This window comes from Callorhinus ursinus, unplaced genomic scaffold (genome assembly GCF_003265705.2).
Source record: "Callorhinus ursinus isolate GAN/ISIS: 27379988/994484 unplaced genomic scaffold, GSC_fseal_2.0 scaffold20, whole genome shotgun sequence".
NCBI lineage: Eukaryota > Metazoa > Chordata > Mammalia > Carnivora > Otariidae > Callorhinus > Callorhinus ursinus.
In genome coordinates, this window is record NW_027397082.1 from 6,423,921 (window position 1) to 6,441,751 (window position 17,831).

The following is a 17,831-nucleotide window of genomic DNA, read 5'->3' on the forward strand; positions in this document are numbered from 1 at the left end:
TTCTCCTATTCCTATGATAAAATGTCTATGCTCCTAAAAGCTATCCTCACTATTTGTGTTCGCTAGATCCCACAGCTACTTGTTCTAAGTACTTCCCTCTAGCAAATTCTTCCCTCTGGCATAATTGGGTTTTTTTTTTTTTATGTCTTATTGATCTTCCCTATAAGCCAAAAAACAAATATTTCTCCAAACTTAAGAAGAAAAACAAAAAACCTCTTTTGTCCCCACCTCCTTTACCCACCATTACCCTATTTCTCTCTTTCCCTTTAAACTAAACTCCTCGGAAAACTTATCAGTACTTTTCTCCAAATCCTCTTCTATCCTGCCTAGAATCCACACTAATCAGAATTTCATTCGACCACTCCAGTGGAACTTATATCACCAAAAAACTCCAGTTTGCCCGATCCCATGCACATTTCCCAATTCTTATATTACTTCACCCATCAGCAGCTTCTGATGGGTGACAAACTTTCTCCCTCCTTTGAAACACACTCTTGGCTTCTAAAACATATACTTCCCTGGTTTTCCTGCTGAGTCATTAACTGCTCATTGTCTCCTTTGCTGATTATTTATCCTTACTTCTCTGACCAGAAAATTCGTGTCCAGATGCCCAAATTCTGATATCTAGCCACCTATTTAACATATCCACTAGGATGTGTAGTCTCTATCTCAAATTAAATATATCTAACACTGAGCTTCTAATCTTCCTCTACACCAAACTTAGTCCTCTCACAAAATTCATCATCTCCATTAATGCCAACTCCATGCTTTCAGGTCTTAAGGCCAAAAGCCTAATTCCTCTTTCACTTGTTCTCTCTTCCAATCTATTTCCAATCCCTTAGTCTATGCAACATCTCTTGGCTCTACCTTCTGAATATATTCAGAATCCAACCAATTCTCATCACCTACACATTGCCTCCTTGGTCCCAGATGCTATCATCTGTTTCTTAGATTACTACAATAACCTCCAAAATGGTGTTCTTGCTTCTGCTCTTGCATCATAATCACAACACAGCAGCCAAAGCGATCCCATAAAAACCTAAGGCAGAACATCTCACATCTCTATTCAAAACCCTCCAATGGCTTCCCATATTGGTGTTAAAGTCAAAATCCTTATACTGAGCTCAGTGACTATGTGACAGTGTTCCCAATTACCACTTTAAGGTCATTTTCCACCATTTCACCCAACCCACTCTAAGACCCTTTACTCCAGCTATACTGGCCACCTTGCTATTCCAAATGATAAGCATATTCCCATTTCAAGGTTTTTGTACTACCTTTCCACTTGCCCCTCAGATTCTGGCATGGATCCATCTCTAACCTCTTTCTTCACATACGGTCCTGGCGATGTCTCCTCCCACTACCCTATTTAAATGCAGCAACCTAAAACTCATCCTCTTCCCATGCTTTCTGTTTCCTCCATAGCACTTATTGCCATTTAAATACATTTTATTTATTTCCATTTTTATTATCTATCTCCCCCCAATTAAAATATATCTCTAACACATAAATTTGATTAAAAAAAAGATCTCTAAGGAAAGCATACAATGTTTAACAATAGATGCAAAATTCAGAAACATACAAACTGAGTGGTTTGCTTGCAAATACATATGAAAAAACAATGGAAAGCAAGGAAATAATTAACACAATATTAAGAAGAATGCTTATCTCTTTCAGGGATAATGAAGGGAATGCCATCATGGAGTCACACATGATGGGGATATTGTAATGTCCTCTTACGTAGCTCAAGTAGAGAAGGTATTTACTTCATTATTATTGTAAAACTATAAACGTATGCTTTCAGATACCATATGCAATATTTCCCAGTTTATAAAAGAGCACTAGGAAAAAAGTAAGTACTACACATCTCAAAATTACTTTAAAAGGAAATTCCAAATCCCATAACATATCATGATGTTTATGAAGACAATAATCTTTTTGCCTATGTATTTTGTTCATTTTAATAAATCTGCTATACTATTTCTTTATACATATATATGTGTATTTCTATTACTTCCCAAATATACATGAACCATAACATTTTAAACTATCTGTCTTCCTTACTGAGAATATCTTAAAATTATTCCCAACACAGTACTTGATACAGAGTCAACAATTTTGTTGAAAAGATTTCAGACACTCATCATGAAGAGAAATAAGCAAGGATGAACACCATGAATGCCATGTTCATCAATATTCACTAAAAGTTAACTAATAACGTTTATAAAATTGTCCTGCATCACTTTCCAAAACTTGACAGCTAAAATTTTAGAGAAATCACAAAAACTCAATAACTTAATAAAATAGTTTTGAATCCTCCAATGTAAAAATAACTCCCATTATATCAAATTTAAGAATGTAAAATAACTCATTTTAAGTCATCAGACGTAGCATCACTATAAAAACACATTTTAGGTAAATATAATTTCAAAGATTTTTTAAAGTACAGAATTAATATAGTACCACAGAAGCATTATCATTAGACTTATACATAACCTTTTAATATTTCTAGAATTATAGCTGAAATCTGTTTTCTTCCACTTGAAAAAAAATGAAAAAAATTACCTAGTTGATCATTACAGCTATAAGTTGTAAATAATAATGTTTAATATGATCCTTATGTGTTAAAACTTACTGGGCTTTTTCACAGGTTAAAAGAACACAGCAGTAGAGGAAACGACCTCAACAAAATGACTAGAAAATCTGAGGTTTCCACTATCACAGAAAAGCCTCCTCCTGTAAGTTCTACAAACATGTATGTGCAAAGAATATTATGAGATATTGTATCTAACAAGGCTAAGAAATCAAGACCACAATGGCCCTAGTACCCAAAATCATTACAGCAAAGTTTTAAATCTCTTAAATGATGATACCAATGAATAGTACATTCCAACAACATAAAAGGAATCATTTTTGAGAAATGGGAATTCCTATACAGGATATTTGTTCTCTTTTATTCTTTAAATGTAAAGAAACCAGACTCAACTAGTCCTGACGTAGTAGGGTAGCAGCAATGGCTTTGGGTGTATCAGAACTTTTATGTCTCAATCCTTTTCTAACAATGGCAAAAAAAAAAATGTATTTTGCTAACTATATATTAAAAATTGACCCTCTTGGGACTCCTGGGGTGGCTCAGTAGCTTAAACGTCTGCCTTTGACTCAGGTCGTGGTCCCAGGGCCCTCAGATCAAGTCCCACATCAAGCTCCTTACTCGGTGGGGAGCCTGCTTCTCCCTCTGCCTGCCATTCCTCCTGCTTGGGCTCTCTCTCTCTGACAAATACATAAATAATTTTTTTTTTAAAAATTGACCCTCTTTTATTTTCCAATTATTATAAACCATAAGCATATAATATTAAACCCACAAATTCAAATAAAATACAGATTTCTATTTTTAAATAAACTTTTATCACCTGTAACATATATACCAAAAAGTATACATATTTTAAGGGTAAAGTTCAATGAGTTATCACAAAGTGAACATATGTGTGTAACCACTCCAGAAGCTTCCCTGTTGCTCATCCCAATCACTACTTAATTCTTCTTAGCCTAAGACAATCCCTGTTACAACTTCTAAGACCATAGATTAATTTTTCTTGGTGCTAAACTTCATTTAAGTGGAATCATATTATATTCTTGTGTCTGACTTCTTTTGGTCAACATTATTTTGTGAGATACTGCATGGATGCATACAGAGATGATTTTCTTTCATTTTCATTATCGCATAGCATTCCATTGTAAGAACATATAACTTATTCATTTGAACCAATGACAGATATTTCACCTGTTTCCGATTATTGATTATTATAAATAAGCTGTCATGAATACTATTCTATATGACTACAGTGCAAAATATATGCATTTGTTGGATATATAACAAGAATAACTATTTCAGAGGATTCATACATTCTGAGTGTGAGTGTATTCATATTTAGCAGAAACTGTCAAAAGATTTTTTTCAGAGTACTTCAAACCAGTTTATACACATTTGATATTAGCAGTCTGGTAAATTTTAGCCATTTAAGTGGATGTGTGGTGGTATGTCAATGTTGTCTTTTTTGTTGTTTCATTTTGTTTTGTTTTGTTTTAGTTTTGTTTTATTTTTTCTTCCTTAAATTTTTTATTGTTAATCACCATATATTACATCATTAGTTTGTGATGTAGTGTTCCATGATTCATTGTTTGTGCATAACACCCAGTGCTCCACGCAGAACATGCCCTCTTTAATACCCATCACCAGGCTAACCCATCCCCCCACACCCCTCCCCTCTAGAACCCTTTGTTTTTCAGAGTCCATCGTCTCTCATGGTCGGTCTCCCCCTCCGATTCACCCCCCTTCATTCTTCTGGAGGGGAAGAATGTCAATGTTGTCTTAATTTAAATTGTCCTAGTGACTAATAAAGTTGAGCACCTTTTAATATGTATGTATTTTGGCCACCCAAATATCTATTTTTGTGAAGTACCTGGTCAAGACTCTTACACATTTTCTGTTGAGTTATCTGACATTTTCTTATTGATTTGTAGTGCTTCCCTATATTTTCAGGAAGAGAGAGACCTTTGTTGGTTTCCTGTGTTGGAAATACCTCCCCCAGTGCAGCTTGCCTTTTCACCTTCTTATTTTTAGATATTTTTAAACATATATAGTTCAGTTTATCACTTCTTATTTATTAATAGTATTTAAATAATAAGTATTTAAGGGGCGCTTGGGTGGCTCAGTCAGTTAAGTGGCTGCCTTCACTCAGGTCATGATCCCAGGGTCCTGGGATTGAGTCCTGCCATCAGGCTCCCTGCTCAGCGGGGAGCCTGCTTCTCCCTCTGCCTCTCCCTGACACTCCCCCTGCTTGTGCTCTCTCTCTCTGTCAAATAAATAAATAAAATCTTAAAAAAAAAGAAAGTATTTAAATTTACATTAAAAGTCTTTCTTTACCAATGATATAAAGGTATTTGCCTGTGTCATCTTGTACAATACTTACTATTTTACCTTCCATATTTGGATCCACAATTGATCTGAAACTAATTTTTGTGTATGGTGTGAAGTAGGGCCCAATATTCATTGTTTTCAATTGTATATCTTACTGGCCCACAATAATTTATCAGAAAAACAGCTCTGTAGTTCAACTTTGTCATAAATTAAATGTCCACAAATGTGTAGGTCTGCCTATGGAGCTCCTATTTGCCACATTGGTCTACTTCCCTATCTTTGCAACAACACTTAATTACTATAGCTTCAAAATCATGAGATCTGGTAGAGAAGTCCTCTAGCTTTGTTCTTCTTAAACTTTGTTTCAGCTATGGTTGTCATTTGCATTTTCATATATATTTTGGAATATGTATATCAACTTCTAAAAAATACTTGCTATAATTTTGTTTGGGATTACATTAAATTTACAGATCAATTTGAGCAAAATAGACAACTCTACAGCAGTGCCTGGGAGGCTCAGGCAGTTAAGCGTCTGCCTTTGGCTCACATCATGATATTGGAGTCCTGGGATTAAGCCCTGCATCCAGCTCCCCACTCAGCAAGGAGTCTGCTTGTCTCTCTCCCTCTCCCTTTGCTCCTCACCTCTCCCACCCCGGCGCTGGCTCATGCAAGTGCATGCATGCACACTCTCTCTCAAATAAATAAATAAAATCTTTTAAAAAATAGACATCTATACACTATTCAATTTTTCTTACAATTATAATGTAACTTCCATTTATCTTATTTATTTCTCACTTAAAAAAGGTTTTATAATTTTCTGTGTAAAATTCCTGCATACATGTCATTGCATTTACTCCAAAGGTGTTAATGTTCCTATGGTAACATAAATTGTATTGCTTTTAAGTTACCGTTTTCCAAACAACCAACTTTGTTGATTTTTGGTAACTATACGGATCATCTTTATCATGTTTCCTCTGTATTTTGTTAATTTATGTTATCTCATATTCTCTTCCTTTTTCCTATCTTTATTTACATTTTCTTCTTTTGGGACTAGTCTGCTATCCTTTTTCTAATTTCTTGAGATTATGTTTATACCACTGATTCTCAGGCTTTTTAAAAATCTTTTCTAGGGGAGCTTGGGTGGCTCAATATTTAAGCGTCTGCCTTCGGCTCAGGTCATGATCCCAGGGTCCTGGGATCAAGCCCCACATTGGGCTACCTGCTCAGCGGGAAGCCTGCTTCTCCCTCTCCCACTCCCCCTGCTTGTGTTCCCTCTCTCGCTGTGTCTCTCTCTGTCAAATAAATAAAATCTTTAAAAAAATAAAATAAAATAAAAATAAAAATCTTTTCTAATAAATGCACTTAAAGTTATAAATGTCCCTCTTGGTGGCATCATACACATTCTGATCTGTCATCATTCAGTACAAAATATTTTCTAATTTTTAATATAATTCTTTAACCAATTAATTTTAAGAAATTTATTAGTTCCAGACATCTTAGGGTTTTTCTAGTTACTTCTATGTTCATTTCATTGTGATCAATTACTTTGTATAACTTGAACCTTTTTAAAAAATTTGTTGAGACTTGCATTAAAACACAGCATATGGTAAATTTTGGAAAATGTTCCAAATGTACTTGAAAACAGTGTATATTCTGCAGTCATAAGATAATATGCTCTCAAATACCAAAGAACACAAAATTATTAATTATGCTGTCGAAATCATTCATATCTTTTCTGTTTTTTGCTTTTTGTCTCCTTATGCTATCAGTTCCCAAGACACTGGGATTAAAAACATCCCAATATAATTTGTCCCCTTTTATTCTGTCATTTTTTTGCTTTATTTAACACATATTATAAGGTACATATAAATTCACTGTTATATCTTCCAGGTAGATACCTGACTTAAATTCTTACCTGTCTGATATTAGTAAAGCTATACCAACTTTCTTTTGTTTAGCAGTTGTGTATGTTTTTTCCATTCTTTTACTTTCTGTTTTTCCAAATATTTTTAGACTTTTGTACCTTTTCTAAGCAGCATATGGTTTCGCTTTATACCAAGTCCAAAAAAACCTTAGCTTTTGACTGAAATATTTAGTCTCTTACATTTAGTGTAATTTAGAGTATTTATTCCCTTACATTTAGAGTAATTATTGACATATCTGAAGTTAAATACATTTCCTACTTCCTTTATATGTATCCCAACTAGACTTTGTCCTTTTCCATTCCTTTCTTGTCTTCTTCCAAATCCATTACATAGTATTCTTATTTTCCTTTCTATTAGCTTGTTAGATATGAAGTTCTACTTTTATTTTTGTTGCCTAATGATTACAATACAAATCCTTAGTTATTAATGTCTACTATGAATTAGTTCTCTTATCAATTCCCACATGTAACAAAAACCTTAGTATTTTGAACATCATTTACCCTTCTTCCTGACTTATGAGCTGATATTATCATGCATTCAAATTTTATATCCATTTAAGCCTCTATTACTTTTATAGTTTAATATAATAAATAATTACTTAAATTTACCCTTAAGCTCTCTATTCCTTCCGGTATCTGGGAACATTTTTCTTCTACTTCAGTAACATTTCCTTTATTTAGTTTCTCCTTTATTGGAGGTCTGCTCTTGTCAAATTCTTTTAATTCTTGTTTTTCTGAAAAATATCCTTATTTTGCTTCCATTTTTTGAAGATATTTCACTGAGTGCAAAATTTTAGGTTGATGACTATTTCCTTTCAGCAATTTGAAGACAATGTTTTCTAGATTTCATTTTTTTCAGTTAAGAAATCAGTTGTGAGTCTAGTGGCTCAGTCAGTTAAGTGTCTGCCTTTGGCTCAGGTCACGATCCTGGGGTCCTGCAGGGAAGTCTGCTTCTCCCTCTCTCTCTGTCTCTTCCCTGGCTCATGCTCTCTCTCTCCCCCAAATAAATAAATAAAATCAAGAAGAGAGAGAGGGCACTTGGGTGGCTCAGTTGTTAGGCGTCTGCCTTCGGCTCAGGTCCTGGGGTCCTGGGATCTAGCCCCACATCAGGCTCTCTGCTCAGTGGAGAGCTTGCTTCTCCCTCTCCCACTCCCCCTGCTTGTGTTCCCTCTCTCGCTGTGTCTCTCTTTGTCAAATAAATAAATAAAATCTTTAAAAAAAAAAGAAGAGACAAAGAAAGAAAGAAAGAAAGAAAGAAAAAGAAAGAAAGAAAGAAAGAGAAAAAGAATCATTGTCAGTCTTAATGTTGTTCCTTTAAAGAGAGTATGACTCTTTTCCCTTTGGCTGCTCTTAAATTTTTCTTTTCATGTTTGGATTTTCATTAGTTTTACCATGATATTTCTTTTTTTTTTTGCATTTTATTATTTTTTTTATTTTATTATGTTATGTTAATCACCATACAGTACATCATTAGTTGTTGTTGTTTTTTTCAAGATTTGATTTATTTATTTGACAGAGACACACAGCAAGAGAGGGAACACAAGCAACGGGAGTGGGAGAGGGAGAAGCAGGCTTCCCTCAGAGAGCCTGATGCAGGGCTTGATCCCAGGACTCTGGGATCATGACCTGAGCCGAAGGCAGATGCTTAACAACTGAACCACCCAGGCGCCCGAGTACATCATTAGTTTTTGATGTAGTTTCTAAGTATAAGTTTTTTTTTAGTTATTCCTCTTGATGTTCATGGAAGTTTTCCAATTTGCAGATTTTTTTTTTCACTTTTGAAAATTCTCAGTCATTAAGACATCAAATAGTGCTCTACATTATTTTCTCACTTTTCTTCTTTTGGACTCCAATTACATGCACGTTAGACTATTTCTACAGGTCCTTTATATTTCCTTCCCTATTTTATTTTTCATCCTTTCCTTTATGTCAGTATGGGTATTTCATTCTGATCATCCATTCCATTAATCTCTCCTCAGCTGTGTCTAACCAGTTGTTAAACCCATCTAAGGAATTCTTAATTCACTTAATGTATTCTTCATTTCTATAATTTCCATTTGATTCTTTAGTAAAAGTTTCCACTTGTCTCCTAATATTTTCTGCCTTTTAAAGTTTCTGTCTGAAAACACCACTATCCTATAGCTATGCTTCTAATGGCTGTTTTTTCATACCTTGTCTTTTTCTAAGACTTATCTTTGTTTTATTTTGTATCAGATATTGCATATGTTTTTTGAAGAAATAATTTGAGGCTCTATATGATATTACCTTCCTCAAGAGAGGATTTACTTTTGTTCTGCCAGCTACTTAGTCTATGGGCAGATCACCATAATCCAATGATTCAAAGTGGACTTATCCACACTAGTAGGCTTAGAACTTCAGGGAGTAAACCAAATCCTTAAGTGTGTAGCAAAGTCTATCTTCGTTAGTACACTTGGAAATCCAATTTAGGTCCTCCATATTAATTAACAAAAGCTCTTAAACAGCTTTCAGTTTTTATTATCCTCTAAAGAAAATAGTTTCACAAAAATGCCAATTTTACCTTCCTTGACATTCCACCTATCCTAGATCTTGACCCACAGATTCTCACTGCCTTTGTAGTTCTCAGATGCCTAAAAAGATGTAATTCCTAATTTTTCTCAATGGAAATAATATTCCAAAATAATCCATTATGCCAATGAAAAAGAATTCCTCCAAACACACATTTACTAATCTTCAACAAAGTAGCCTATCTACTAAACTATATCTACTAAAAAATAAAACCAGTTCTGAGGTGGTAAAAACTTAAAATCAATCTGTACAATGGATATATATTAGTGACATTTTTAAATTATATCACATTTGACAAATAAACCTTATACATACTTTAATTGCTATAGGATAGCAAACTTCAAAACTAAGCTAACAAGAAGTATCAAAACTTTAAGAATAATAGAAAAATATTTTAGTACTCACTAATAATTTTACTGATATTTTTTAAAAACACAGAAACCAGTAAAACAGTAAAGTATCACAAGCATCTATAATATATTTCTAATAAGGTACTAAAAATAATTTGCAAATTATTTTAATAAATTCTAAGGAATAAGTATCCAATGTTATTTGTACATATACTAAAATTGCCAAAATTGATAATTACATTCTTCTATGCAAAAGTTCACTATGGGAAATTTTCAGGAAGGGAAACATGTTAAAAATCTGAGCAAATCCCATTCAAGTGGTGAGTAACAAGTAACTCTTATTTTGAATTCATTCAAATAATACCCATTGTTCTCTTATCCATTCACATCACAAAAATATATTAAACAGGTTGACAGTGCCTTAATCACTAAATCACAGTTCCTCTTGCTATCAGAACAAAAAGTCAGAGAGGAAAAGTTAGAAATGTTAAAATAGAAAATGAAATGCAATGCATAAATTATATAAAAGAAAAAAGTGATATACTGGTTTTAATATTTATAAAAATATAAAGAATAATAATGTATTGATTAGACAAAAAATAATAAAAATTACCAAATCATCCAAAGGAAATGTCTTATCTTTTTTAATCCACCTTTCTTTTTCAAATAAAATAAAAATTAGAATGTATGTTTGAAAGTGAAGGGGGTAGAACAAATCAGAATTTGGTGAAAAACTGTATTTTATTCAAATGCATAAAGTAATTTCATAAGAGTTTAAAAGAATGTATAATGTCTTAAAACAACAACAGAATCATTTCCCAGGTTTTACAAAGGTAAATATATTTGAGTACAACAAAAATTCTATTTAAAAAAATTCTATTTTAAAACTCATACATATAGAAAAAATAATAAGTGAAAAATTAATGATATTTCAAACATAAAAGAGAACATTATGGTTATAAATAGGCAATTCACTAAATAGGAAACACAAGTGTTAAATGAACCATAAAAAGATGCTTAGTCACAATAGTGATCTAGGTATGCACAATAAATATCATTAAGATACCATGCAAATCCATTGCAAGTGTTTGTGGTAATATGAAGAAACAGGGACATTCACATCTAGCTGGTAGAAGTATACATTACCACAGTGACTTGGGAGTGCAATTGGGCAACACGTAGTAAAGCTGAGGATATAAATATCCTCAGACACAACAATTTCACTTTTAAGTATATGCCCTACAAAAACTCTTGCATATCTGCATGAGAAAATCAGTACAAGATGTACGATGTAACACTGTTTATAACAACAATAAAAATCTACCTAAATGCACAAGCTTTGCATTTCATAGGAAATTAGATGATGAAACTGAAGAAATGCTTTTAAAATTTACAAATGACATTAAAATATGAATGCAAAGAAAAAAATCACAGAGCAGAAAATATCAAAGCTCAAAGTTACACTCGTAAGCAAATTTGCTCATCTGAATTGAACATGAGATCAGCACTTATAAGTAATGCACACAGAATAAGTATATCTATGTAATCAGAAAACATTTTAAAGTCAGTCACTTACAGTGATAATGAATACATAGAAATTGTATTATTTTGTGCCTTTGCTGTACAAGAGAATTTCATTAATTGAAATAAACAGGGGGAAAGGACAAGAATGTTTCCCTGAAAATATTTAATAAACACCACTATTATACGAACTTAAACTATAACTGTGACAAAGTTTCTCATCATGCTTTTACCCAATCTACTCACCAAGTCTTAGTGTTAACTTCATACTTATAAAGATCATCTACCAATCCATATTTATTGCCTGGTAATGCTTTATATCCTCCATGAACATAAATGGACTTTGTTATTTCATCATACACACTGGTATGGCCATATCCACCTTGAACAATAGCTCCTTTAGTTTCTGGAACAAGCCAAGTGTTTGATGCTATAAGAGAAAGAAGACAAATCATGAACTTCAAGGAGTATTTAAAAATATAACTAATATATCACCAAACTACCAATAAGTAAATTCTAATAGCACATTTTATGAGTAAATTAAGTATAATTAATATTCATTTAATCAAAAAAAATTATTAAATATATGCTAGTTACTACGTTAGATGTTAGAGATTGAAGTTGAATAAGACTGGTCTTTCTGTCAATTAAACTCTGAAATATTGAAAATGCCAAATTTTTGGATGTGCAACAGAAAAAGGAAAACTTTACTCTCACATACATTTCTGTATTTGTAAATAGCCCTGAGAAAAAGACTAACAAATAGTTTAAAGAAAGCCTACTATGTGACAAGCTCTGAATTAGTCACTGATAGAGCAAAGATTAAAAAAGATATGATCCCCACCCCCTAGGATTTTTAGCCCTGTGCTGGTCCTTCAACTCTTGGTTATGAGCCTCACTTGCCCTTCTACAGAGAAGAATGAAAACCTAAACACTGAATTTTCAGGACTTCCTTGACAGCTGTATTAATAGTTTCCACCAAGGGGAGTACTGGTGAGAGATTAGAAAATGAGAGTAATGAAGACGTTCTACCTTCATCTCTAGTAGGAGGAACATGCAGGGGACTACAGTGGATAAGAGCAGTGATGACCATACAGCAACAGCAGCAGGGTTAGTGCCTGCTCAGTGGCAGCAGTGGCACTAGAATAGCTCAGTGACAAATGTGGTCATAGGCTTCAGCCTGAGTGTGTAGCAGCTTCCAGATTTCTAGGTGATCCCCTCATTTTGTTGTCTTTAATACTCTTGTAACTAACTCCTTATATTAAATCCCATTCTGCTTGGTATATCTAAAAGGGACTCATTTCTTACTGCAAATTCAAATTGATACGAGCATCAATCATATGCAAGACATACTTTTAAGAATATGCAGATGAACAAAACACAGATCCTTGCCTTAGAAAATTTAGATTATAAAGAGTAACTATATAGAAATCTGTCATTGGTCTTTAGGTAGCCACCCAAACCACACCTCCATCTTCCCCCTAACTAGTCATCTAAACTTTAGCATAGTAGGCAGCTCAACTGAAAATACTCAAGTCAAGTAACAGAAAATAAAAGTGATCTTAAAAATTGCTCACTTTTACATAATTCTAAAGTAGTGAGGAAAGTGATACTTCAATGGTCATAAAATATAGAACTATCAAAAGGAGTCACCAAGCCAATTTTATTTGATAAAACTAAACATATGTGAAGAAATTACAGAGCACACTTGTAACTAATGAGTATTACATTTTAGAGGTAATTTCTAAAAAATGACATTAATAATAACTTATCAGAAATAATTTGATTAATACTCTTTAACCACTTATTAAATCTCTACTCATATAGCCCAATTGATGGTTTTCATATTTTTATTCATTCTCTTTTTAATAAAGATGAATATGCTTCTTACCAAAAAAATAAATAATGTATAAATAGAGGTTTTTAACGTAAAAGTGAATATTACCTTCTCTCCCAACCCACTATCTAGAGGTATTTTTCACAATTTGTTATGTTCAGACTATTTTCAGAATATTGTTCTAAATATTTTATTACACATATACAAAATACATTTAAATTATAAACATCTGCATCTATACCTATAAATACTTGTACCAAAAAATCATGCTATTTTACAACTATTTTTTCACTTAAAACAACTGGGGCATTCTTCCATGACCCATTTATTATTTTTCAACACCTAAGTTCCATTCTATTAATGATACATAACTTATTTAAATAACTCTACATCATGACTCATTTGGGTTTCAATTTGTTCCTAGAAATAATAGTGCAATAAACAACTTTGCAATAAGCTGTAGCATCATTATCTAATAGAACATTTACTATGTCTCAAGAAGCACCTCATTATTTCATTTAATAATAACCCTTTGACAGGTTTACTATTGCATATTCTTCGTTACAGCTGAGGAAATTTAGAGTTAGAAAAACTAAGTACCACATTAAAAGTTTGTAAGTTGATAAGTGGAACAAAATGGTATAGACTCGTTTCTTCATCTCCTCCCCACTAAGTACAACAAAAGACTCTGGAAACAGTGCAAGAGACAAATCTGAAAAGTGTAAAGGCAGACTGGTTACAGACTCCAGGACTAGAGAATAGGTGTCTCCTTACCCTCCAACAGAAGGCGGCTATGCAAACCCAATATTTCTCAACTGCTCAACCAAGCAATGAAAAGGCAACTCAAGTAGCCTTTTTCCTCCTCAAAACTGAATGGGAGTCCTATGGACAACCCAGGTGATCCTAGCAGCATCAGCAAGAGGGACCCAGCAAACACTGTTTAAAATAAGCAGACAGGGAAAGAGTTCCTCTTCCTCACCAGATCGAGACTGGAAGGAGAGATCCCACAAGACCTGAAAAATAAACCTAAACAGGGACTGCTTGCTAAAACAGATTTAAATGGGACCCAAAGACTCCCAATACAATAGCCAAATGTCCAGGTTACAATTAAAAACAAAAAATCACTTGTCATACTGACAACCAGTAAACTGACAACTTAATGAAAAAAGACAATCAAGTGACAGTAACACTGAGATGCTGATACTACCTGACAAGCATTTTTAAGTAGCCATGATAAAAACATTTCAACAAGCAATTGCAAGTTCTTTTGAAATAACAAATCTCAGCAAAAAAAGAAAGAAACAAAGAAATTTAGGGGGGGAAAATGCAATAATAAGCAAAAACTATATATACAGACTCAATAATAGAGTGGAGCTGACAGAAGAAAGAATCAGTAAATTTGAGGACAGATCAATAAAACATGCCCAATCTGTATAATAAATAGCCTGATAAAAAAGTCAACAGAATCTCAGAAAGCTTTGGGACAATAACAGTTGATTCAATATTCATATCATTAAAATCCCAAAAGAGGAGAAAGAGAATGGAACTGAAAGAGTATTTGAAGAAACAATGACTAAAAACATCCAAATTTGTACAAGACACGATCTTACAGATTCATGAACCTTAGAGAAGTCCAAATCAGATAAATTCAAAGAAATCCACACCATGATACATATAAGAAAACTTATAATTAGCTAAAGACACAGAAAAAAATATCTGGAAAGCAGCCAGAGAGAAATGACACATTAATTATAGGGCAACATCATTCTGAATAACTGTGGCTTTCTCACCTGAAACTATAAAAGCCTGAAGGAAGTAGCACATTTTTCAAGTGCCGAAAAACAAGAACTGTCAAAACTATCCTTTAGGAATCAAATGGGAAAAAAGACTCTTAGATGAAAAGAAAGAAAACTAAAAAATTTTGAAATGTGACCCTCTCCTTAAAGAATGGTTAAAGGAAAATTTTTAAACAGCAATGAAATAATTAAAGAAGGAATCTCAGGGGCCACCTTGGTGGCTCAGTTGGTTAACTCTTGATCTCAACTCAGGGCATGATCTCAGGGTCATAAGATTGAGCCCCATGCTTGGGATTCTCTCTCTCCCTCTCCCTCAGTCCCTCCCATCCCCCCACTCATGCACCTCTCTCTCTAAAAAAAAAAAAGGAAGAAGAAGGAATCTTGGAGCATCAGGGAAGAACAACACAGCAGAAATATGATTACATACAATGGACTATCCTCCTCCTCTATGAGGTTTATAAATCATATCTGATGAAGGAAAAAATTATAACATCATCTAATACCGAAAACAATGGTATTTAAAAGTGGAAAAAGTACAGGGATGTAAATGAAAGCAAGGTTTCCACACTTCACTTGAAGTGGTAAAATGTTGATACTAGTAGACTGTGGTAAGTCACACACACACATAAATATAAATATGTGTATGCATACACACACACACACACACACACACACACACATTTTTTAAGTAGACTACATGCCCAGTGTGGAGCCCAATGTGGAGCTTGAACTCATGACCCTGAGATTAAGCCCTGAGCTGAGATCAAGAGTTGGATGCTTAACCAACTGAGCCACCCAGGTGCCCCAGTCAATATGTAGAGCAACCACTAAGAAAATTATACAGAGATACATTCAAGAATACTATTAAGTAAATCAAAATGGAATTCTAAAAATTGTTCAAGTAACCCACTAGAAACAAGTAAAGAGAGAAAGAGGCACAAGAAACAGGAAACAGAGAAAAATAAATAATAAAATAACAGACCAAGGCACTAATATATCAGAATTAACTTAAATGTAAATGGTTCATTTTTATAATATTCTTGAAATAACTGAATTCTAGAAATGGAGGACAGATCAATGATTATGAAAGGTGAGAGACGGGAGGGGAGTGAGAGTGGAAGGGTGGTAGATGTGGTTTAAACAGGCAATGTGAAGGACTCTTGTGGTGATATAACTATTCTACATCTTGACTGTGGTGGTGGAAACATGAAACAATATGCAATAAAACTGCACAGAACTAAACACATACACAAGTACACAATACACGCACATGCACACACAAATAAATACAAATGAAACTGAGGAAATCTGAATAAGAATGGTGAATTGCACCAGTGTCAACACCCAGGTTGCAATACTGTAATATATTTTTGCAAGAATACCATTTGGGAAAACTTCATAAAGTGTACACAGGATCACTCTGTTATTTCTTACAAGTGTATGTGAATCTACATGATCTCAAAATAAAATGTTCAATTAAAAATATATATTCACCTTACAAGTAATGGGCAGTTCATCATGAAATACAGTATTTCACTCAACTACTTATTAAACATTAAAAAAAATTAAAAATATAAGACCTATGATACAGGTCTAACACCAAAGGCTGTATTCTTAAATACTACAGCAGTATTTCTCAAGGGTTAGTCACTAGCAGTTCAATTAAAGAACCCAAAGGTGGTATGGTAGTTTCAGATGAAAAATTAAGGAAACAATCTTGTTCAGATACAGGTGATAAACTCAAAATGTAAAATTAATTATGATTCGCATTCTCATATTTTTATTATTTTTGCCTTTGGAAATGTGTACATACTACTACAAGAAACCAATTTTTCTCAGTAAACATTCAAAGTAAACACTCTCAGTAAACATTCAAAGTAAAACATTCAAACGTTTCTGAGATTTGTCATCTCAGAAAAAGCATTTTCTTATCATTTGTATGTTATTATTTGCATATGCATGAATTTTGCTTTTAACTTAGTAGTAAAGTGCTCTAACTTAACTACATGTCAGTACAAAGTCCAACATTCTTCAAAGGGACACAACAAAATCCAGCAGCCAACATGATAAAAATATACAATATTCATAATACATTTAAAAATTAACAAACATAGGGCGCCTGGGTGGCTCAGTTGGTTAAGCATCTGCCTTCAGCTCAGATCATGATCCCACAGTCCTGAGACTGAGTCCCTCATTGGGCTCCCTGTTCCACAGGGAGCCTGCTTCTTTCTCCCTCTGCTTCTGCCTCTCTCTCTCTCATGAATAAATAAATACTTTTTATAAAAATTAACAAACACAGAGGGCAAAGGAAATATAACCCACAACAAGAAGAAAAATCAGTCAACAGAAAGTGACCCAGAAATAGCACAAAAGATAAAATTAGTTGAAAATAATGTTTTAAAAGCTATCACAAATATGTTCAAATACATTCAATAATGTTGAAGAAAACATGAACATGATAAGAGAGAAATAAAAGATAAAAAAGACACAAACAGAACTCCTGGAAATGGAAACTATAATACCTGAATGTAAAATACATTGAGTAGAATTAACACAATTTAGACACTTTAGGAGAAAAGAACAGTGAACTTAAGATATGGAAATAAAAGCTATCCAAAATGAAGCAACACAAACAAACAAACAAACAAACAAACAAAAAATCCTGAAAAACAATGAACCTGGGACCTGTAGAAAAATATTAAATCAGTCTAATCTAGTGTGATAACAGTTCCAGAAATGATGTAGTGATGAGTGGACAGAAATAATGTTTGAAGAAATAATTCTCAAATTCACAGAAATGTATATATTCACAAAAACAAGAAGATCAATGAAATACAAGCAGGAAAATGAGAGGAAAAGAAAGGAAGGAAAGAAGGAAGGAAGGAAAGAAGGAAGGAAGGAAGGAAGGAAGGAAGGAAGGAAGGAAGGAAGGAAGGAA

The 17,831-nt window shown here is 33.4% G+C and overlaps 1 protein-coding gene across 3 annotated transcripts in view; it reads right to left on the reverse strand.

Moving 5' to 3' along the window:
* Positions 1–17,831, reverse strand: part of ATRNL1 (attractin like 1) — a 919,082-nt gene that overhangs the window by 753,635 nt on the left and 147,616 nt on the right. For all 3 annotated transcript variants that reach the window (XR_012381651.1, XM_025881114.2, XM_073904148.1), the window contains exon 9: positions 11,507–11,690. Coding sequence is in view for 2 of the 3 variants with exons in the window: in XM_025881114.2 (XP_025736899.1) it covers positions 11,507–11,690 (184 nt within the window). In the remaining variant the exon portion in view is untranslated. The remainder of the gene's footprint in view (positions 1–11,506; positions 11,691–17,831) is intronic.